Source organism: Anomaloglossus baeobatrachus, chromosome 3 (assembly GCF_048569485.1).
Source record: "Anomaloglossus baeobatrachus isolate aAnoBae1 chromosome 3, aAnoBae1.hap1, whole genome shotgun sequence".
Lineage (NCBI taxonomy): Eukaryota > Metazoa > Chordata > Amphibia > Anura > Aromobatidae > Anomaloglossus > Anomaloglossus baeobatrachus.
Window position 1 is genome coordinate 395,960,636 of NC_134355.1, and position 23,008 is coordinate 395,983,643.

The window sequence follows — 23,008 nt, forward strand, 5'->3', positions numbered from 1 at the left end:
AAATGTACCGCTCAGTTTATTTCATTTAATTGGATGTAAATTTAAAAAAAAACAAAAATAATTGATGTGGCCTTTTCAAGCTAATGCTGAAAAATGTGTAAATATTTGATTGTTACTTCTTCTGTATATACATCCCCTGACTGCTGCGCCCTAGGCCATAGCCTGGGCTGGCTTTATGGGAAATCCCTCACTAGAAAGGAGCAGAGCTCAAGCATGACAACCACAGCTCCATTTGGACATAGCAGATATAGCAGACCGCTGTACTCAACTCTCTCCAGTAGTTCCATAGACAATGAATGAATGAACTTTGCTCCATTCAGACAGTGCTGTGCAGAGCCCCATTACCCAGATGGGTAAGAATCCCTTTGGTATTTAGTAAAATCCCTTTAATTGTATATTCACAGACCAAAGTATTTGAAAATTCCATGCAAAAGTTACAGAAATTACTGCAACAATTCTGAAATATGTGAATTTACCATAAGGTAAGTGATATTTGCATCTCAATTATGTGTATTGTGCCTTCTGTAAGCCCATGTAATGGAAGTTTCTTTTACAGATTTTTGAAATGTGCATCCACATAAAAGGTAACTCAAAATCCATTTGACATTTTTGCCGAAGTGCAAGGCTTAGATTTCAACCACAAAAAATACAGGCCAAATTTTGACACAGCCCTAAAGCTTGTCCTATCTCTAATCACAATGCTCCAAAAGTCAAACTGAGAACCTGATGCAACAGTGATGTGAAACTTATGTTTATTAGCATAAGTGATTTCCTTTCATCCTCTTTTTTGTATATTTATTAGAGTTGGGTGAGTACCTAACTATTCATACTCGCTATAGTCATAATGAGTACTGTCTACTACTCACGTATTAATTCCGAATAGCGTGTGCAATTCAAGTCAATGGGGAAAAACTCGCAAAGTAAAGAGTAACCCGAATTCCGCACTACTCGCTACTCACACAAATAGTACGGCATTTGGGTTACTCGTTACTTTGCGAGTTTTTCCCCATTGACTTACATTGCACACGCTATTTGGAATGAATACGCGAGTATTAGACAGTATTTGTTATGAGTATAGTGAGTACGAATAGTTAGGTACTCGCTCAACTCTAATATTTATCTTTTAACATGATCAAGTGTGTGCTTTACTGTAGATCTCACTGTCACACACTGGCATCCTTTTTGGATGGCTCAAACTGGAATTCAGTGAGACATGACACTACTGCCTTGTCAATCAAAATCCACTTTGGTTTATGGACAGTTTCTTGGATGATGTCATTAAATTATTCTAGAAGGCTTAAGGGGCTTTCCACTACTTGGACAACCCCTTCTCATTCCCCTTGTTCACCCCCATAAAATAAATAATACTATACTCCACCTCCAGTGCGGCTGCACTGCCAACAATGTCTAAAGCCGCATTCCCGATGCACACATGACATTTTTATGACACGTGAGCCCCGCGACCAATCAGTGCCGACTTGCTCACCACCTTCAGACGTTTGAGTAGGAAGTTAGCGTAGCACTCACATCCTGCTCAAATGTCCAAAGGCGGGGAGATGGATGCTGAGCACTCATTGGTTGCGGGACCCGCGTGTCATAGCAATGTCACATGGGTGCCGTGAATGCAGATTTAGGCATTGCTGGAAAACGGCTGCACCAGAGGTGAGTATAGGCTTATTTATTTTTACGGGGGGTGAACAAGGGGAATGAGAACGGGTTGTCCAAGTAGTGGACAACCCCTTTAATGTTCAAGCCTTTCCCTACTGTTATCTCAGTTTTGTTGTTGGATTTAAGGGATCGATTCCCATTTCAGAAGATTTATAAATAAATTTTGAGTATGTTGTAAAAATTCTTTAATATGGTCACATCCAATTAAACACATTTATCAAGGTGAGCTAACTTCATGTATTGGTCAACTTGGTTTGATCATGTGAAAGGAAACCATTACCTACTAAAACAAATAAAAATATTTAGGTTTGAGTTGAACTGTAATTTCCTAAAATGTCTAAAGCCTGAAAAGTATGACCAAAAGAACAAAAATAAAAATAACATTAAAACATATACACCATTAGAAACCGCCATGCTTGCTAATATTCCTTACAATGTTGCTGACCAGATTGACAAAATTATGACCTGTAACATGGCCCATCCACTGGAATTCATTCCAATTGTTACTAACAACATATATAAGTTGGTAACATGAAATGGCAAACTGGGTTAGGGCTAGCAGTATTTTTTTCCTGCATTTCATTTAAGTTCTGCAGCAAGCTAGAGGGCAAATCTTTGATAATGTGGACAAGGCCTGATGTTGTGAATTGTTTATGAACAGTAGTGATCAGCGAGCACTACTATACTCATTTGCTCGGTACTGAAATCGAGTAGTGATGAGTGAGCACTACCATGCTTGTGTGCTTGGTACTCAAAACAAGTAGTGATGACTGAGCACTACCATGCTCAGGTGCTCGGTACTCGTAACTAGTGCTGACGAGCGAGCACTACCATGCTCAGGCGCTCGGTACTCGTAACTAATGCTAACGAGTGAGCACTACCATGCTCAGGCGCTCGGTACTCGTAACTAATGCTAACGAGTGAGCACTACCATGCTCAGGTGCTCGGTACTCAAAACAAACAGTTGGATGCTCATATGTGCGCGACTCAACTACTAGAGTATAATGGATGTCAATGGGGAACTTGAGCATTTTCCGGAAGATCTTCACGAGTTGAGCCCGTCTGAGCGTCCAACTGCTTGTTACAAATACCCAGCATCTGAACATAGTAGTGCTTGCTCAGCACTTGTGAACAACCATTACAATATGACCTAGTTATATAAGATCTAACAAAACAAAGTTGAAGTTTTACAGTCACTTTTACTAACTTTCACAGTTATGGATTTGGTCCATTAATTATTGGCAAAAATATCTAATATTAAAGATTGCTAGTAATCAAATAAAAATGGAAAGAAAGAAAGAAAGAAAGAAAGAAAGAAAGAGAGAAAGAAAGAAAGAAAGAAAGGAGGAAGGAAGAAAGAAAGAAAGGAGGAAGGAAGAAAGACAGGTACATTCTGCAAACTCTTGCCATATACAGGGATCTTCTAGGACAGATATGTACCTCCATAGTGCTGCGTAAACAACAGCAAGGGTGATCAAGGCCAAGCAGGAAAGACCACAGCCAATTATCAGGGTGACTGAAGGAGTGCCAGAATATTCCATGATCTGTAGATGTTAAAGTAGAAATAAGTGTATTATTACTTAATGCAAACAATCTCCTCTCCCTAGATAGATAGATAGATAGATAATAGATAGATAGATAGATAGATAGATAGATCGATAGATAATAGATAGATAATAGATAGATAGATAGATAGATAGATAATAGATAGATAATAGATAGATAATAGATAGATATTAGATAGATAGATAGATAGATAGATAGATAGATAGATAGATAGATAGATAGATAGATAGATAGATCGATAGTAGATAGATAGACAGATAGATAGATAATAGATAGATAGATAGATCGATAGATCGATAGTAGATAGACAGATAGATAGATAATAGATAGATAGATCGATAGTAGATAGATAGATAATAGATAGATAGATAATAGATAGATAGATAGATAATAGATAGATAGATAGATAGAGGATAGATAGATAGATAGATAGATAGATAATAGATAGATAGATAGATAGATAGATAGATAATAGATAGATAGAGGATAGATAGATAGATAGATAGATAGATAGATAGATAGATAGATAGATAGATAATGGATACATAGTAGCAACCCTGGTACAGCGGAAGCAAATACATGAGGCCACAATCACAGCAGTATACCGTAGCATGACAAATCAGTGCAAGTCTTTGATGGTGATAAACTTTTTGTGATGGGGACCAGGTGTCATTAGGTGACTATGCTGGAAACTTTGTCCAAATCCAAACTAGTTGCATCTGATCCAACATCTCCTTATTGACAACATCCCAATGTGACTTTTCAGCGCACACATTAAACAAGTTAATCTGCTGTCAATGTAAAAGTGTGAGATGAGAAGTGTCCGGACAGCAGACACCTCCTCTTCACCTGCCTTCTGTTACTATAGTGGTCCTTCCTATTTGTCTCCTGTAGAGAAGGTCAATTATCCTAAGACAATAACACTGAATTTCCCAGTGATATCTGCAATCTATGAAGCTTTCTCCATTATGTGGACAGTACCCAGCTCATGGCTGATCTAGCACAGCACATTCAGCCATTGACCTGTATGGACTCCTTATCTTGCAGATCACTACTGAGCAGTAGTGCAGTTTAGCATCATGTCTTCTCCACTGACTGACAGCACAGGCTGCAGATTTCTGGACATGGAGTGAGTGGATACAGGGTGGCATCTATAGGGGCATGCAGACCTTCTCTACATGATGGCATCTATAGGGGCATGCAGAGCTTCTAGACATGGTGGCATCTATAGGTGCATACAGACCTCTACATGGTGGCATCTATAGGGGCATGCAGAGCTTCTATACAAGGTGGCATCTTTAGGGGCATGCAGAGCTTCTATACAAGGTGGCATCTTTAGGGGCATGCAGAGCTTCTAGACATGGTGGCATCTATAGGGCATGCAGCGCTTCTATACAAGGTGGCATATATAGGGGTATGCAGACCTTCTCTACATGGTGGCATCTATAGGGGCATGCAGACCTTCTCTACATGGTGGCATCTATAGGGGCATGCAGACTTTCTCTCTAAATTGTGGCATCTATAGGGGAAGGCAGACCTTCTCTACATGGTGGCAGCTATAGGGGTATGCAGACCTCTACATGGTGGCATCTATAGGGGCATGCAGACCTTCTCTACATGGTGGCATCTACAGGGGCATGCAGACCTTCTCTCTACATTGTGGCATCTATAGGGGTATGCAGACCTTCTCTCTACATTGTGGCATCTATAGGGGTATGCAGACCTTCTCTCTACATTGTGGCATCTATAGGGGCATGCAGACCTTCTCTCTACATTGTGGCATCTATAGGGGTATGCAGACCTTCTCTACATGGTGGCATCTACAGGGGCATGCAGACCTTCTCTCTACATTGTGGCATCTATAGGGGTATGCAGACCTTCTCTACATGGTGGCATCTACAGGGGCATGCAGACCTTCTCTCTACATTGTGGCATCTATAGGGGTATGCAGACCTTCTCTACATGGTGGCATCTACAGGGGCATGCAGAGCTTCTCTACATGGTGGCATCTATAGGGGCATGCAGACCTTCTCTACATGGTGGCATCTACAGGGGCATGCAGACCTTCTCTACATGGTGGCATCTACAGGGGCATGCATGATCGCGGCTCAGCTGTTTCTCACAAGTCTTTCCTTTGTTACTTACTATTTCTCTAGGTTGCTGAGCCAAAATGGCGAAGGTAGAGAGACGATCACATAAGCATTTCGTATGGGATGCATCGGTGAGCACAGTTTTACATCCCTGGGTGGACCAGGTTCCCAGAGAGTCGTTCCTGTAGGAGAGGGAGAGAAGATGGCAGAGTTACGGCTGATGGAGGAACCTGGAGATGAGAGATGGGGAGAGATGGGCAGCAGCGGTTACTTCCAGCTCTGGCCGCTCACTGACTCCTCTGTCCGGCTGCACCGGCCGGGCTCCGGGGCTGCACTGTGGCTGGACCGGCCGGGCTCCGGGGCTGCACTGTGGCTGGACCGGCCGGGCTGCGGGGCTGCACTGTGGCTGGACCGGCCGGGCTGCGGGGCTGCACTGTGGCTGGACCGGCCGGGCTCCGGGGCTGCACTGTGGCTGGACCGGCCGGGCTCCGGGGCTGCACTGTGGCTGGACCGGCCGGGCTGCGGGGCTGCACTGTGGCTGGACCGGCCGGGCTGCGGGGCTGCACTGTGGCTGGACCGGCCGGGCTCCGGGGCTGCACTGTGGCTGGACCGGCCGGGCTGCGGGGCTGCACTGTGGCTGGACCGGCCGGGCTCCGGGGCTGCACTGTGGCTGGACCGGCCGGGCTGCGGGGCTGCACTGTGGCTGGACCGGCCGGGCTGCGGGCTGCACTGTGGCTGGACCGGCCGGGCTGCGGGCTGCGGGCAGGGAGGGAGCTGTCCACCGCGGTGGTGCTGATCGCCGCCGCTTCAGCTCCGGCCAGCCCCCATCCTCTCCTGGCGCTGCCCCTTCCCTCTCCTTTTTATTTAGCTCTATATTCTCATTATTTTCTATAGAGACCCTCGATCCTCTCCAGCGGTATTAATTAAAGCAGCGCCTGGATGTGAGAGGTGCTGGAGAGGGGGAGGGGTGGATTCACCCTGGAAACCGGCAGCGTCGGAGGCTCCACACTGCCTGCGCCTTACCTCCAAGGGGAGGGGGCTGAGGAAGGGGAGAAGGATTTCAGATGCAGAGGAAAATGGAGGGGAGATGAAAAAGAAAAGCGTGTAGGAATCCTTGGGTAAAGAAGCTCTTCTCAGTCGCAGGGAAAGGGTTAAATGTCCCTTTTTTTCATTCCCGGGGCTTTATTCTTCTGTGTTCCCACCCCCTCTCCACCAGTGCTGGAATAATATCTCAAGGCCACCCGGATCTGGAGCAATGCACAGGCTGCCGTGTCACCACTCTGTTAACCCATTGTGCCTCAGTCCAGAAGACATGTCATTCCCTCTGCATCAAGATCTATTTCTGCAACCCCCTCCTTAGATGTTAGAGACCCCCATATCTGCAGTGTGCCCTCCTTAGATGTTAGCAGAGATCACTATATCTGCAGTGTGCCCTCCTTAGATGTTAGAGACCCCCATTTCTGCAGTGTGCCCTCCTTAGATGTTAGCAGAGACCCCCATTTCTGCAGTGTGCCCTCCTTAGATGTTAGCAGCGACCCCCATTTCTGCAGTGTGCCCTCCTTAGATGTTAGCAGAGACCCCCATTTCTGCAGTGTGCCCTCCTTAGCTGTTAGCAGAGACCCCCATATCTGCAGTGTGCCCTCTTTAGATTCTAGCAGAGACCCCCAGATGTGCAGTGTCCCCTCTTTAGATGTTATCAGTGACCCCGAGATCTGCAGAGTGCCCTCTTTGGATGTTGCAGAGACCCCCATATCTGCGGTGTACCATCCTTAGGTGTTAGCAGAGACCCCCAGATCTGCGGTGTACCATCCTTAGGTGTTAGCAGAGACCCCCAGATCTGCAGTATGCTCTCCTTATGTTAACAGATGCCACCAGAACTGCAGTGTGCCCTCCCTGGATGTTAACAGAGACCCCCAGATCTAGAGTGTGCCTTCCTTGGATTTTAGCAGAAACCCCCAGATCTGAAGTGTGCCTTCCTTGGATTTTAGCAGAAACCCCCAGATCTGAAGTGTGCCTTTCTTGGATTTTAGCAGAGACCCTCAGATATGCAGTGTCCCCTCCTTAGATGTTATCAGTGACCCCCAGATGTGCAGAGTGCCCTCTTTGGATGTTGCAGAGACCCCCAGATGTGCAGTGTGCCCTCCTTAGATTCCAGCAGAGATCACATCTACAGTGTGGATTGTGCATAGTTGCTGGTTGTCTGGGTTCATTTACAGTCACATCTTTGTTCCACACATCTCCTGCAGATGTATCTGAGAAAACCGACTGTGGACATGGCAATAAGATGCAGATTCCCATGGCGTCTCGGGTTTCTTTCTGAAAAAGACTAGCAGAATGCCTTCACCCACCCCCCACCCTCTGCATCTTCTGTTTGCTGCTTAATATATCAAAGCATTGCGGATAAGAGGGTGCTGTGCCCCCTGGCGGTGAAGGGGTTAACACCTTGCAGTATTGTCTTTCCACACAGCTAACACTCAGCAAATCTCCTGAGGATCAATAGGAAATCAGCAAAGATTTATTTAAAAGAAGAAAAAAAAAAGGAAATTATGCTGGCTGTGCTCTAATAGCGCTGAGACTATATCCTAATTTTAGACACGTCCCAGTGTATGTAATCACCATAGGTTACACTTTTTTGTGATAAATATACATAGCGTAAAAAAACAAACAAAAAGGGTTCAAGGTTTGGCTGTTTTCTATAAAAAATGCAAATTGAACATGATGGACTTCAAAAGTGATGGAAAACTGCTAATAAACTTAAGGCTCCTGAGCTCTGCAGTAGTACAATACATGCATAATTAAGAGATTGGGAGATTGCTTTCCTCTACAGACTGCTGTATTTGGGGGTTTCTACTATTAATCTAAAGGTAGAAATAATTTCCAGAACACAAGTCCCATATACAATGATGTGTATACAGTACACGATGAGGACCCCATCCGCTCCTTTTACTCCTGTATGTTACAGCTGTGATGTGTATCCAGTACATGATGATAACCCGGTCCGCTCCTTTTACTCCTGTATGTTACAGCTGTGATGTGCATACACTACACGATTAGGACCCCATCCGCTCCTTTTACTCCTGTATGTTACAGATGTGATGTGCATACACTACACGATTAGGACCCCATCTGTTCCTTTTACTCCTGTATGTTACAGATGTGATGTGCATACACTACACGATGAGGATCCCGTCAGCTACTTTACTCCTGTATGTTACAGGTGTGATTTGCATCCAGTACACGGTGACTACCCCATCTGATCCTCCTAAACCAGTATGTTACAAATATGATGTGCATACAGTAATCAATGAGGACCCCATTCGCTCCTTTTACACCTGTATGTTACAGGTGTGATGTGCATACAGTAACCAATGATAACCCGGTCCGCTCCTTTTACTCCTGTATGTTACAGATGTGATGTGCATAGACTACACGAAGAGGACCCCGTCAGCTACTTTTACTCCTGTATGTTACAGGTGTGATTTGCATCCAGTACACGGTGACTACCCCATCTGATCCTCCTAAATCAGTATGTTACAAATGTGATGTGCATACAGTAATCAATGAGGACCCCATTCGCTCCTTTTACTCCTGTAGGTTACAGATGAGCTGTGCATACACTGCACGATGAGGACCCTATCCTCTCCTTTTACTTCTATATGTTACAGGTGTGATGTGCATCCAGTACACGGTAACTACCCCATCCGATCCTCTTACTCCTGTATGTTACAAATATGATGTACATACAGTACTCAATAAGGATCCCATCCGCTCCTTTTACACCTGTATCTAACAGTTGTGATGTGCATCAAGTAAACAATGAAAACCCTGTTTGCTCGTTTTACTCCTGTATGTTACAGGTGTGATGTGCATACACTGCACGATAAGGACCCCGTCTGCTCCTTTTTCTCCTGTATGTTACAGGTGTGATGTGCATCCAGTACACGATGAGGACCCTGTGCTCTCCATTTACTTCTATATGTTACAGGTATGATGTACATCCAGTACATGATGAGGACCCTATCCTCTCCTTTTATTCCTATATTTTACAGGTGTGATGTGCATCCAGTACACGGTGACTACCCCATCCGATCCTCTTATTGCTGTATGTTACAAATATGACGTACATACAGTACATCCACTCCTTTTAAACTTGTATTTAACAGGTGTGATGTGCATCCAGTACACAATGAAGACCCTGTTCGCTCGTTTTACTTGTATGTTACAGGTGTGATGTGCATACACTACATGATAAGGACCTTGTCAGCTCCTTTAACTCCTGTATGTTACAGCTGTGATGTGCATGCACTACATGATGAGGACCCATCCACTCCTTTTACTCCTGTATGTTACAGATGTGATGTGCATACACTGCACGATGAGGACCCCGTCAGCTACTTATACTCCTGTATGTTACAGGTGTAATGTGCATCCAGTACACAGTGACTACCCCATCCAATCCTCTTACACAAGTATGTTACAAATATGATGTGCATACAGTAATTAATGAGGACCCCATTCGCTCCTTTTACTCCTGTATGTTATAGGTGTGATGTGCATACACTACATGATGAGGACTCTGTCCGTTCCTTTTACTCCTGTGTGTTACAGGTGTGATGTTCATACACTATACAATGAGAACCTCGTCCGCTCCTTTTACTCCTGTATGTTACAGGTGTGATATGCAAACACTACATGATGAGGCTCACATCCGCTCCTTTTACTCCTGTATGTTACAGCTATGATGTGCACACAGTACATGATGAGGACACCGTCCACTCCTTTTTCTCCTGTTACAGTTGTGTACATGATGAAGACCCTATCTGCTCCTTTCATTCCTGTATGTAACAGGTGTGACGTGCATACAGTACATGATGAGGATCCTGTCTGCTCCTTTTACTGGTATATGTTACAGATCTGATATGTATACAGTACACGGTGAAGACCCCATCCGCAACTTTTACTCCTGTATGTTACATATGTGATGTGCATACCGTACATGACAAAATACAACTTGGAGATGCATCTTGGTGTCTCCAAATTTCTAAAAATTAGAGGCAGACAGCAAGATAGCGGTATCAGTTGCCCAAGGCACTTTAGGTGTCTTAGTGCTGCAGTCTAACATGGCCCATACGCAACACAGGGTCTGGCTCATCATTTACAATTTTCAAATCAACAGGTGGGTGGATGGATGAGTGACAGGAGTAGGCATGTTGCTCTGAGAACTCTGCCACTACAGGCAAGATACAACTTGGAGACTCATCTTCAAGTCTCCACATTTCCAAAAATTATAGGCGGACATCAGGACAATGGCATCAGTTGCCCACAGTAGTGTCTTAGCGCTGTAGTTAAACATGCACCATACACGACAAAACATCTGGCCCAGCACTTACAGCTTTCAAATCAAGACGTGGGTGGATGATTAGTGACAATTGTAGGCCTGCTGCTCTGAGAACCCTGTCACAACAGGCAAGATACAACTTGGAGCTGTATCTTGGAGTCTCCACATTTGTAAAATAAGAGGCAGACAGCAGGACAGTCATTAATTCCCCCTACAGTACCCATAGTGTCTTAGTGCAGTGAAACATGGGTCATACACGAGAGGGTCTGGCCCAGCATTTACAGATTTCAAACCAAGAGGTGGATGAGTAACAGGAGTAGGCATGTTGGTGTGAGAACTCTGACACTGCAGACAAGATACAACTTAGAGACCTATCTTGGAGTCTCCCCATTTCCAAAAAATAGGGGCAGACAGCAGAACAGTGGCATCAATTGCCCCACAGTACCCATAGTGTCTTAATGCTGCAGTCAAGTTTGGGCCATACACAACAGAGGGTCTGGTCCAGCTTTTACAGCTTTCAAATCAAGAGTTGCGTGGATGGATGAGTGACAGGTGTAGGCCTGTTTCTCTGAGAACCCTGTCACTACAGGCAAGATAGAACTTGGAAATCCAGCTTGGTGTCTACACATTTCCAAAAATTAGAGGCAGACAGCAGGACACTGGCATCAATTGCCCCACAATACCCATAGTGTCTTTGTACAGCAGACACACTTGGGCCATGCATCAGACAGGGCTGGTTATCATGACTCAGGAGGAAGCAAAAGGAGTAGTAATTGGAAGAACATTAGGTGCTTCATACATATATAAAAAAGCCAAATTGTAAAACTCTAAAGTCTCTCCTCCTTCGATCGGTGTACACTAGCCTCCCATGCAACACATCTGTGTGACAACAGACCGGACCTCAAAGATATTGGTCTCCCTTCCGCATCCACCTCTGCTTCCTCCTCTTCCTCTGGGACCACCACCTCCTCCCGCAGACTATTCAAAGTTTGCCCCAGCATGTAAATGACCGGAATAGTGATGCTGATGTCGGCATTGTGAGCACTAACCATCTTAGTAGCCATTTCAAAACTCTGCAGAAAGGGTGCAAAGGTACTTTATCTGTCCGCACTCCACAAGCATGATTTGCCCCTAGACTAGACTGCATTGGCCCAGTGTATGTTTCATGACATACTGCTTAGGGGCTCGTCATTGCAGCCCCAGTGTCAACAATATGTGCAGAATGGAATTTCACCAGGTCGGCAAGTCACATATTAAAAGATTAACCAGTATGACAAAAGATTAGCAGTGAGGTGCATACAGTGGAAATGAGCACACAGCTACCATGCCTTCTGCAGCAACTCATCCAGGCCGGAATAATGGGCTACAAGTTGCTGGACAGCCAGGTTGAGGATGTGAGCCATGCAAGGCACATATGTGAGGTAGCTCAGGGGTAGGGATGCCACTAGGTTTTCACCGTTACCGCACATGGCATTCCTGGCTCTAGGTTCAGTGGAGACAGCCATTGCTCAAACTCGGCCTGAATACCTGTTTTCAACTATGTGACTGCGCTCTCCAGTGCATATTAATTTCAACACTGCCTGATCTTGGTGTGCCCAGGCTGCTCTATACAAAGGTGGAGGAAGTCTGTCTGCACTGTTGGATCACGCTTTACATTAAATGAGAGATTAATTGTGCAGGTGGAGAACCTAGAGGAGGTGGAGGAGGCAGAAACAGTGGAATAAGTGTTAGACACATAGATTTGTCCTGCAAGCCTTGGGGATTCCAAGACTTGTGGAGCAACACCTTGCTCGCCTGCCACCAGAGCTACCAGAGTCACCCAGTGCCCAGTCAATGAGATGTAACGCCCCTGGCCATGCTTGCTTGTCCAGGTGTCAGTAGTGAAATGTACCCTGTCAGACACAGAGTTTTTCAAGGAACAGGTGATGTTGTCTGCGACATGCTGGGGTAGCGGAGGCACAGCTTTATTAGAGAAGAAATGGCAACTGGGCAACTGGTATTGGGGGACTACAATGGCCATCAAGCTTCAGAAAATGTCTGTATCCGCCAGGCGGAAAGGCAGCATTCCCGTGGCCAACAGTTTAGATATGGTGAAGTTCATCCTCTTCGCGTTGGCATGTGTAGGAGTAAATAATCATTTATGTGACCACAACTGCGAGACTGAGGGCTGACTGCTGTGCAGAGAGAGAGAATGGAGTAGGATGTACATGACAAACTAGTGGACTGTGGTGGAGCTGTAGGCGGAGATGTTATCGTGGATTGAGAAAGATGTGATGTCTGACATGGGTCAAAAACACCAGGCAGGTCCACTTCCGTAACAGCTGAAGAGCTTTCACGCACCTCGACTGTGGCGGGTAAACGAGTGGAGGTTCTGCAGCTGAAGACCTATGTAAGAACACATTCGAAGATGACAGAGGAGAAAGAAGCAACTGGGATGGTTGCTGGGGCATCCGGTGTCTGGGGAAGCCCGCTAGGCCACGTTTTAGCGCAGTAAGATTGCCAGTGTAACGTATGTTGGTAGAGCATGTTCATGCATGTAGTAGTCAAGTTTCTGGAATATTTGCCTTTACTGAGTCGTTGTTTACAAAGTTGATAGATAATGAAAGTTGGGTGATCCATTACGGTCTCAAAAAAGGCCCAAGCTAGGCAACCCTTCTTGCGAACTGCAGACCCGCGACCGCTGCTGGCCACAGCCAGAGTTGTCGCTGAGTGCTTGTTGATGAGGGTCTGGATTCTGCTCGGACCCTACTTTTTCGATCCTTGGATCCAACTGACAAAGATCTTGGGGATCGGTGCAGATGCTTTCCTTCTTGTAAGTCTGGGAATCTTTGGAGCAGACCTCTGATGCCCTTAGTTTAGAATGTATGAAAAGCTCTGCAGACTCGCTCATCTGTGGTTCCCCACAGACAGTTGGAGAGTTGTGATGCTGGGGGAAACGAGGGTAATTGGAATGCCACGTCTGAGCACTGTACTGTGTGTGAAGTTGAGGTGGAGGAAGAGTAGGAGAGGCTACTTGATGCAGCGCTTCCCATCCACTGTAGCACATGCTCTTTATAGCTCTCATCTACAAGTTGTACAGCTCTGCGGCTGCCAAAGAAAGGAAGTGGAGTAGCCCATCCAGTAATAAGTATTTAGTTGTCTTTGGCCTAGGATGAGCCAGAGTTTGTTCAGTAAAGCTTTTAGGAACTTTAGCAACTACCCCACGTACACCTCGAAGACCAGACTTATTCCTTTCACTATGACCTTGCGATTATATACCATTTCTCTTTTTTAACCAGATGTTTCACAACTCTACTTCTACACCAGTCAGTTACCTATTACTAAATTAACAATCACTATTTAGGTGATTAAATCACAATTTTGACCTGGATCACAGATTTTACAATATGTATCTAATGAAATAGAAACTTTTAACTCTTCCACAGAATGGCCACTATTTAGATGAGGAAATAACAATTTTTAACTGGAGGACTGAATATCCACTATTTAGATAATGAAATAACGATTTTTAGCTTCACCATAGAATGGCCACTATTTAGATGAGGAAATAGCAATTTTTAGCTTGAGCACTGATTTTCCATTATTTAGGCCCCCTACACTTGTCTGTGATAAAAACGCACATTTTTCATGGTCCGTGGTGTGGGTGCGTATGTGTGTGCAACGTGTGCTGTCAGTGTGCTCTCCATGTGCTCTCTGAAAGCACACTCTATACTCACCTGTCACCGGGGCTCCTGTCTCCGGAGCTACTGTTGCTTCTAGGTCCACGGTGCAGTGACTATGCGGCAGGATAATGAGCGGGCCCAGAAACAAGTGACAGCAGCGTCGAAGACAGCCGGACTGGAGACAGGTGAGTATAGAAAATCATTTCATTTCAAAGACATGTGGTTTCTCTGGTATGTGTCACACAGATCACATCAGTGTGTGGTCCATGTGACACCCGTGTTGCTAGAGGAAAATGGAAATGTCACCGTGCGGAGCACACAGACATGTGTGTGCTCCACACGGACACACATTCGTGAGAAAACAAGGATGTGTGGTACAGTACGTATGAAAACGGACATCATACGTACCGGAATCACGGACGTGTAAATGGGGCTGTAGATAATAAAATAGGAGATTTTAGATCCACCACAGAATGGCCACTATTTAAAAGAGGAAATGGCAATTTTTAGCTGGAGAACAAAATGATCACTATTTAGCTGAGGAAATAGCAATTTTTAGTTAGAGTACAGAATGACCACTCTTTAGATCAGTGGTGGGGAACCTCCGGCCCGCGGGCCACATGCGGCCCACCATGACCTTTTCTGCAGCCCCCGGGCACACTCCTGGGGGTGGCAGTGCTCGAGCTGCCACTTCGATTTTGCAGCCCACCGACCCTTTAAATCCTCACATGCGCTGCTTTTGCGTACAATTAGTTCTGCCACTGGCCAGTGTCAGCATGCTGAGGACTTACTTTGTGGGTGGGTTTAGTGCTCTTCGCTTCCGTCCCACAGCAGCCTCACAGCTTCCAGCGATCTATGCAGGCCTCTGCTCTCCGGAGCTGTGTGCCTGCCCTCTTCCTCTGATGTGTGTGTCTGGTGCCTGCTCTCCCGTGCTGTGAGTCCAGTGCTGCAGTGTGTGAAGCACCCACCCTCTGCTGCTGTGTGCCCCGTTCATTGATTTGCGGCCCCCCTCCCAGTTTTGTCTACCACTCCCCCCAACTTGCGTCCAACCCTCAGCGCTGTGTGCCCTTCAATGCTGTGTATCGCCTCAGGTTTCTGTTCACCCCCTTTCCCAGTGATCTCTGTGCCTCAGCCCCTCTTGTGTCTGTGCCTCAGCCCCTCTTGTGAATTCTGTGCCTCAGCCCCTCTTGTAGTGTCTGTGCTTCAGCCTCTCTTGTGGTGTCTGTGCCTCAGCCCCTCTTGTGTTGTCTGTGCCTCAGTCCCTCTTGTGGTGTCTGTGCCCCAGTCCCTCTTGTGATGTCTTTGCCCCAGCCCCTCTTGTGATGTCTGTGCCCCAGCCCCTCTTGTGGTGTCTGTGCCTCATTCCCTCCTGTGGTGTCTGTGCCTCAGCCCCTCTTGTGGTGTCTGTGCCCCAGCCCCTCTTGTGGTGTCTGTGCCTCAGCCCTTCTTGTGTTGTCTGTGTCTCATCCCCTCTTGTCGTGTCTGTGCCCCAGCCCCTCTTGTGATATCTGTACCTCAGCCCCTCTTGTGGTGTCTGTGACTCAGCCCCTCTTGTGGTGTCTGTGACTCAGCGCCTCTTGTGGTGTCTGTGCCTCAGCCCCTCTTGTGGTGTCTGTGCCTCAGCCCCTCTTGTGGTGTCTGTGCCCCAGCCCCTCTTGTGGTGTCTGTGCCCCAGCCCTCTTGTGGTGTCTATGCCCCAGCCCCTCTTGTGATGTATGTGCCCCAGCCCCTTGTGTTCTTTATGCTCCCAGCATCTCCTGTGATGTGCGTGCCCCCAGCATCTCCTGTGATGTGCGTGCCCCCAGGGTCTCCTGTGATGTGCGTGCCCCCAGTGTCTCCTGTGATGTGCGTGCCCTCCATTTGTCTCCTGTGATGTGCATGCCCCCAGTGTCTCCTGTGATGTGTGTGTCCCCAGCGTCTCCTGTGATGTGTGTGCCCCCAGCGTCTCCTGTGATGTATGTGCCCCCAGGGACTCCTGTGACTTATACATCACATTGGAGATGCTGGGGGCATATACATGATAGAAAGGGGTGGGGACATATATACATCACAGGAGGGGCTGGGGGCATATACATCACTGGAGGGGCTAGGGCATATACATAACATGAGGGGCTGAGGGCATTTATATCACAGGAGGGGCTGGGGGCATATACATGTCACCCAGCCCCTTGTGTGATGTATGTGCCCCCAGTGTCTCCTGTGATGTATATACAGCGGTCCCAGCGTTTCCTATGTGATGTATATGCCCCTAAAACCTCAAGTGATGTATGTACCCCCAGTGTTTCCTGTGATGTATATACAGCAGTTCCAGTGTCTCTTATGTAATATATGTACCAATCTTATTATCACAAAGAGTTGGCTTTGCTCCAAACCAAGACAAACCTGAAAAAGCAGCTGTGAGAAGTAACATGATTAGTATCACGGAACATCACAGCCGCACCAAAGAGAAGCAGCTCCAGCCACGACAGTACGGGAGAGTTAATTGTCTGACCAAATATAGCAGGATCATTTTCACATTGATAATTTTGTGGGGCCCCTGAAAGTTGGTAGAAATTTCCACATGGCCCCCGGCAGAAAAAAGGTTCCCAACCCCTGCTTTAGATGATTCTATAGCAAGTTTGCACTGGAGCACAGAATTAAAAATCACTAGATGATGAAATTCTGATTTCTGGCACACAACGTTCCTTACACTGCATGTCCCTGCACTTCTCTATTCTACACTATTGCCCTCCATCCTGTCTCAACTACTAATGATTAAACACCCTTGCTAAGCTAACTGTTTACCAGCAACGGTGACAGCACCATCCCTAAGCTTCAGAAAGCACAAAATGGCGCCAACGCCTCATGTCCACTTTTTATATGCAGAGAAACATGTGAGCAGCCAATGACACAAGCCCTTGTGTCTGAATGTTGTGGGTAGTTTCTGCACCCTGATTGGCTGCCAGAACATACACACATAAAGTTAAGAAAAAAAACAAATGTCCTCCACTCCTCTGACCTCTTCCCAACCCCTCCCCTCATCAAACACCTCCCCCCACTCAACATACAGCACTACTATCATAGCCAAAGTAATAGTAAGGAATTAGAAAAACTGCAAACAGTTGTAGAACAAAACCCAATATTGTCGACTTATGACAAAAGTGCTTGGAAATCCGAGCTCAAGCCGAGTGTGCCAAGTCTCAAACCGAATTTGAAATTGGCAAACCTTTTCCAAACAAGTTCGCTCATCTCTAGTCAAGACCCTTGCAAAACATATGCAGAGTCTGTCTCTCAAATTGACAGACCTGCAATCTAGGGTTTTGCAGCAACATCAGCAAACAAGGGGTCTGGCGTTCAGCCATGCTGAACCCGAACCCAAGATGGTTCTCTCGGATAGACTTTCTGAGGTCGGGATAAGTTTGTGGGTTTTTTTGTGAATTTTAAGCTTTGTCCCCACTCTTCTGGGAGTGAGAAACAACGAGTAGGGATTGTTATCACCCTCAATCATGGGCTTTTTCACTTCCGTCTGACTCACCGTCACTTCGGACAGTATATTTTTTTTTTTGCTGCTGTAGGCCTTGTTTATGATGATCCTGACCTTGTCTCCCTTACTGATTCTAAGCTACATAAGGTTCAGCAGGAGACCGGCTGTTGGAGGAGTTTTGCTCTAAATTCTGTAGATAGGCCACTGACACCAGGTGGAATGACCCTGCTGTTAGAAGTCATTTTTGTCAGAATCTGTCTGAAAGGCTAAATAATGTATTGTACTACATGAAACTCCTGAGTCATTGGAGGCTGCTATGACCCTGGCCATATGAATCCATAGTTGCCTCAGGACTAGCGCTGCAATAACTCCATATCTAGTAGTTCTTCCAAGGGTTGAAATTCTCCCAGAGAGCTTTGATGAACCCATGCAGTTAGTGGGCCTCTCAGTCTAGGTCCCTTGCATTTCGCCTTAAGATGGGGGTGTGTTTCTTCTGTTTTCGAAGGGGTCATTTAATTGGTGTCTGTCCTTCTGTATCTAAGCAATAGAAACCATAAGAAAACTTCTGACCTCAGGTTGTGTCCGAGGATTACATCCTCGGTGTACATATCTCCTCCGCATGTACCTCTCATATTATGTTCCCTTCTGAAGTGGTTTTAGGTACGAAAACTGTGATAATTTCTGTCCTCTTGGATAGTGGGGCAGGAGTCAATATGGTGGATTCTCGGTTCGCTTGGACTCATAGTCTCTCTTGTAGTGTGCTGGTAAGGTCCATCCCCATATTTGCTATCGACTCTGCACCTCTCAGGCAGGGAAGTTTTATGCAAGTGGTGCATAATGTGAATCTCTACATAGGGTCTTTCACAAGGAGAACCATTCCTGCTTTGTCTTAGAAGGTCTTCCTACTCCCATTGTACTGAGCCTTCCTGGCTGGTGATGCATAACTATATGGTTGACTGACTGTCCAGGAAAATAGTTAGGTGGAGTGATTTCTGCAAGAATGATTGCCTAAGTCTGATTATCTCTACCATCTCCAATAAAACTGTACACTCTTTTCTGTCCAATTTTTTGAATGTATTTTCAGAAAAGGTGTGTCATGAACTGCCTTTCTATAGTGCGTAAGATTGTCCTCTTAACTAGTGCCCCATAGGAAACTACCCAAGACCAGGGTATACAGTCTTTCAGTCCCTGAAGAAGATTACAACTTGTAGAGTCTTGCTAAGGGACACATTAGACTTCCCCCTCTTCTCTCATTCCAATGGGGTTCTTCTTTGCATTAAGAAACATGAGGGTGTGCATCGATGTTTAGATTTTTGTGAGTTGAATTGTATTAACATCCAGGGCCTTTATCCTCTCCCACTGATTCCTGATTTATTTAGTCAGATTATTAGAGCTAAACGGTTCTCCAAGTTGGATGTCAGGGGAGCCTATAATCTGATTAGAATCAGCGAGCTGAATGAGAGAAAAATGGACTTTAAAATTCTTAAAGGACATTATGATATAATCAAACTACAGATTTATGTACTACTTGAGCAAAGTATCATTCCTGCAATTCTTTTAATATTTTTATGATTTTTTTTTAATTCTAATAAACTAATATTATCTGGTCAGTAAGTAGAAGTAGAGTGTTTTGGTTGTATTAGAATACTAAATTAAAGGGCCTCTCCACTACTAGACAACCCATTCTTAATTTCTACATTGCTCATCATAAAATGAAAACACTTGATATTTTCCTCCCAAAGCCGCACTGTTCTGGAGATGTCAACTCTTCGATTCCTGGTAGTCACATGACATTGTTACCTTACACCTGAAAACTACAGCCAGTCTTCAGCTGCTGAATTGGCTGCAGCTCTCCAGTATCCCAGCGTTATGAGAGTCAGCTGATTGGCTTTATCTCTCTAGTTTTCATCAGTGGATTTCCATTGATTGGCTGCAGTTTTCACAATTTTTGTCAGAGTGCACGTCCTCTCTGAAAGATTACTAAAGGACTGCAGCCCATCAGTATGGGGAGATAAGGTATGCACACCAGTGACTATGTATTGGGAATACATGAAATAGCAGAAACTGCTGTGTGAATACTGACTTGAAAAATCCAATAGCTATATGCAAGAGTGAAAATGTGAAAAATGGAATCTGCATTACTGCCATGAACATATGAATCAAGAGAAATTTAGCTACTGAATTGATCAATGCAATAGAGCCCCAACACTACGCCAAAGCATTTCTCTACGTTGGGGTCCCTAGCTTGTGTGTGTCCTCTCATGCAGTTAAAAAACTTACCGTGTATGGGAAGCTGAGACCCAGGCTATTTATGCGTATGATATCGATTGGCAATAGGTGTGGTTGGGGAGGGTTCACAAACGAAAAATTATTCCTATTTGCAGCCCATCAGTGACCGCTGATTGGTTGAAGTAACCACGTGACAAAATGTGATGTGATTGCTGGAAATTGCATATTGCTGGAACAGCACCACTCTAGGTGATAAGTATGAAATATTTTTTGTTTTATGATGGAGTGATCAAAAAAGGGTTTTCTGGTATTGGAAAATTACGTAAACCAGTAACAAATATAATTTACTTGCACGAGAGTTCTTCACATTGCTTATGATGCTTATGTGTGTATTTTCAGAAACCCCATAGAGGCTTTATCTATTCACCTGCAATAATAATAATCGTGAATGAATATATACAGTATATATATATATATATATATATATATATATACAGCATAAATATAGCTTTCTATTCCGGGTACAGGGGGTCAGGGGGAGCCCCAGTTGTTTAGAAAAATATGATATTACTAACATCTATGAAATCTGTGTGTTCCAAAGAATGGCACACATTTCTGAGTTATGCCTACCTCTATAAGGCTACAAGTAGCTGCCACAGATCAGTCAAACATATAAACTTACAAGTTTGTGTGGCTTTTCATGGATTATGGTTGTTAATACAATTTTTGTAGGTTAAAACTATAACCTAATAATAGAAAAAATCTTGCAGAAAATGATGGGATACTCTGGCAACAGTAATGCGTAGTCAGCCCTGTGAGTGAACACTGAGGACTTAGGGCATAGGTTAAAAAATGTAAATCCCGCTGGCTGAAAAGGAAAAAATATTGTAGTAGATACAGTATGCTATTGGTGATTAAAGTGAGGCTCTTCAGTCTCTTGGGAAGCTTCTGTCCCATAGCAATTCAATTCTAGCAATGGTCAAATGTTAAACTAAAAAAGTGAAAAATACTGTATATCTGTAAATAAGTAGAAAATCTAGAAATAGGAATAATATGTCAAGTTTAGGTCCAAAGTCATTTGCCACTCACTCCAGTGAGCAGGTAAAAATTCTTAAGTGTGCCATATGGGAAAGTACTATTCAACCAGACTTATAAATCTATTGAATGGTTTTAAAACATAAAGCAATTGGGGTTCAGACTGTGAATTGCACTCTATTCCAAAAATGGGCTGATTTTATTTTAACTTTTTTGTTGTTCAAAGTGATGATAAAAGTTTTTCAAACCAGCACAGTGAATTAAAAGCAAATCATTTTTATTGTGACTCGATTAAGAGTCAGCTAGTCTCAAAACGTGTCAGATTTTTCTATGCCTATGCTACTACTTTAATGGAGTCACAATAAAGAATTTTTTCTTTTAATTTTCAGTGCTGAATTGAAAAACCTTTATCATCACTTTGAACAGAGCAGCTTGATACCTCACAAGCATTATGCATGCACAGAGGAGAGGATTGCCAAAAAAACAGAGTGAACATGTATTAGATGCGGTGAGCTGTATCCATAAACTTTCTTATACTAACTTTTTTTGTGCCATGGAAGAGATCTGCCTTTCTTTTCTGATTCCATCTAATATTATTCATGGCTCATGATGTATTCAAAATATATTATACTACGGTAGCTGTAGTACCCAGTGTGGCCCGGGACAGTAACTGTCTCTCTCTCTCTCTCCCAGTCTCTGTCTGTCTTCCTCTCTCTATATCTCTGTCTGTCTGTATCTGTCTGTCTGTTTCTCTCTCTGTCTCTTTCCCTGTCTGTCTCTGTATCTCTCTGACTGTCTTTCTCTGTCTGTCTTTCTGTCTGCTGTCTCTCTCTGTCTCTTTCTGTCTCTATCTCTGTTTCTGTTTGTCTGTCTGTCTCTCTCTGTCTGTCTCTTTCCCTGCCTGCCTGTGTCTGTCTTTCTATCTGTGTGTCTGTATCTGTCTGTCTGTCTCTGTGTGTCTGTCTATTTCTGTCTGTCTCTATCCGTCTCTGTTTCTCTCTCTATCTCTCTGTCTGTATCTGTGTCTATCTGTCTCTATGTGTCTGTCTATGTGTGTCTGTCTATCTCTTTCCCTGTCTGTCTCAGTCTGTCTCTCTCTCTTTTGCTTTCCCTGTGTCTCTTTCCCTGTCTATTTCCCTGTCTGCCTCTGTCTGTCTGCCTCAGTCTATCTCTTTCCCTGTCTGCCTCTTTCCCTGTCTGTCTCTTTTCCTGTCTGTCTCTTTTCCTGTCTGTCCCTTTTCCTGTCTTTCTCTTTCCCTGTCTGTCTGTCTCTTTCCCTGTCTGCCTCTGTCTATTTGTCTCTGTCTGTATCTTTCACTGTCTGTCTCTTTCCCTGTCTGTCTCTGTCTCTTTCCCTGTCTGTCTCTTTCCCTGTGTCTGTTTGTCTGTATCTTTACCTGTTTGTCTCTTTCCCTGTCTGTCTCTTTCCTTGTCTGCCTTTGTCTCTCTCTGTCTGTCTCTTTCCCTGCGTCTATGTTTGTCTGTCTCTTTACCTGTCTGTCTCTTTCCCTGTCTGCCTCTGTCTGTGTCTGTCTGTCTCTCTCTTTCCCGATCTCTCTCTTTCCCTGTCTGTCTGTCTCTTTTCCTGTCTGCCTCTTTCCATTTCTGTCTGTCTCTTTTCCTGTCTGCCTCTGTCTGTCTGCCTCTGTCTCTTTCACTGTGTGTCTCTTTCTCTGTCTGTCTCTTGGTCTGTCTCTTTCCCTGTCTGCCTCTGTCTATTTGTCTCTGTCTGTATCTTTCCCTGTCTGCCTCTTTCCCTGTCTATCTCATTCCCTCTCTTTCCCTGTCTGCCTTTGTCTGTCTCTGTCTGTCTCTTACCCTGTCTGTCTCTTTTCCTGTGTCTGTTTGAATGTCTCTTTACCTGTCTGTCTCTTTTGCTGTCTGCCTCTTTCCCTGTCTATCTCTTTACCTCTCTTTCCCTGTTTGTCTCTGTATGTCTCTTTCCCTGTCTGTCTCT

The 23,008-nt window shown here is 44.9% G+C and overlaps 1 protein-coding gene across 7 annotated transcripts in view; it reads right to left on the bottom strand.

Annotated features, from left to right (window-relative positions):
• ADGRB3 (adhesion G protein-coupled receptor B3) overlaps positions 1 to 23,008 on the bottom strand; it is a 1,441,017-nt gene that overhangs the window by 273,565 nt on the left and 1,144,444 nt on the right. For all 7 annotated transcript variants that reach the window (XM_075340252.1, XM_075340251.1, XM_075340250.1 and 4 more), the window contains 2 exons: positions 5,380 to 5,506; positions 3,109 to 3,212 (listed from right to left, as the gene is read on the bottom strand). In XM_075340252.1, coding sequence (XP_075196367.1) covers positions 3,109 to 3,212; positions 5,380 to 5,506 — 231 coding nt within the window. The remainder of the gene's footprint in view (positions 1 to 3,108; positions 3,213 to 5,379; positions 5,507 to 23,008) is intronic.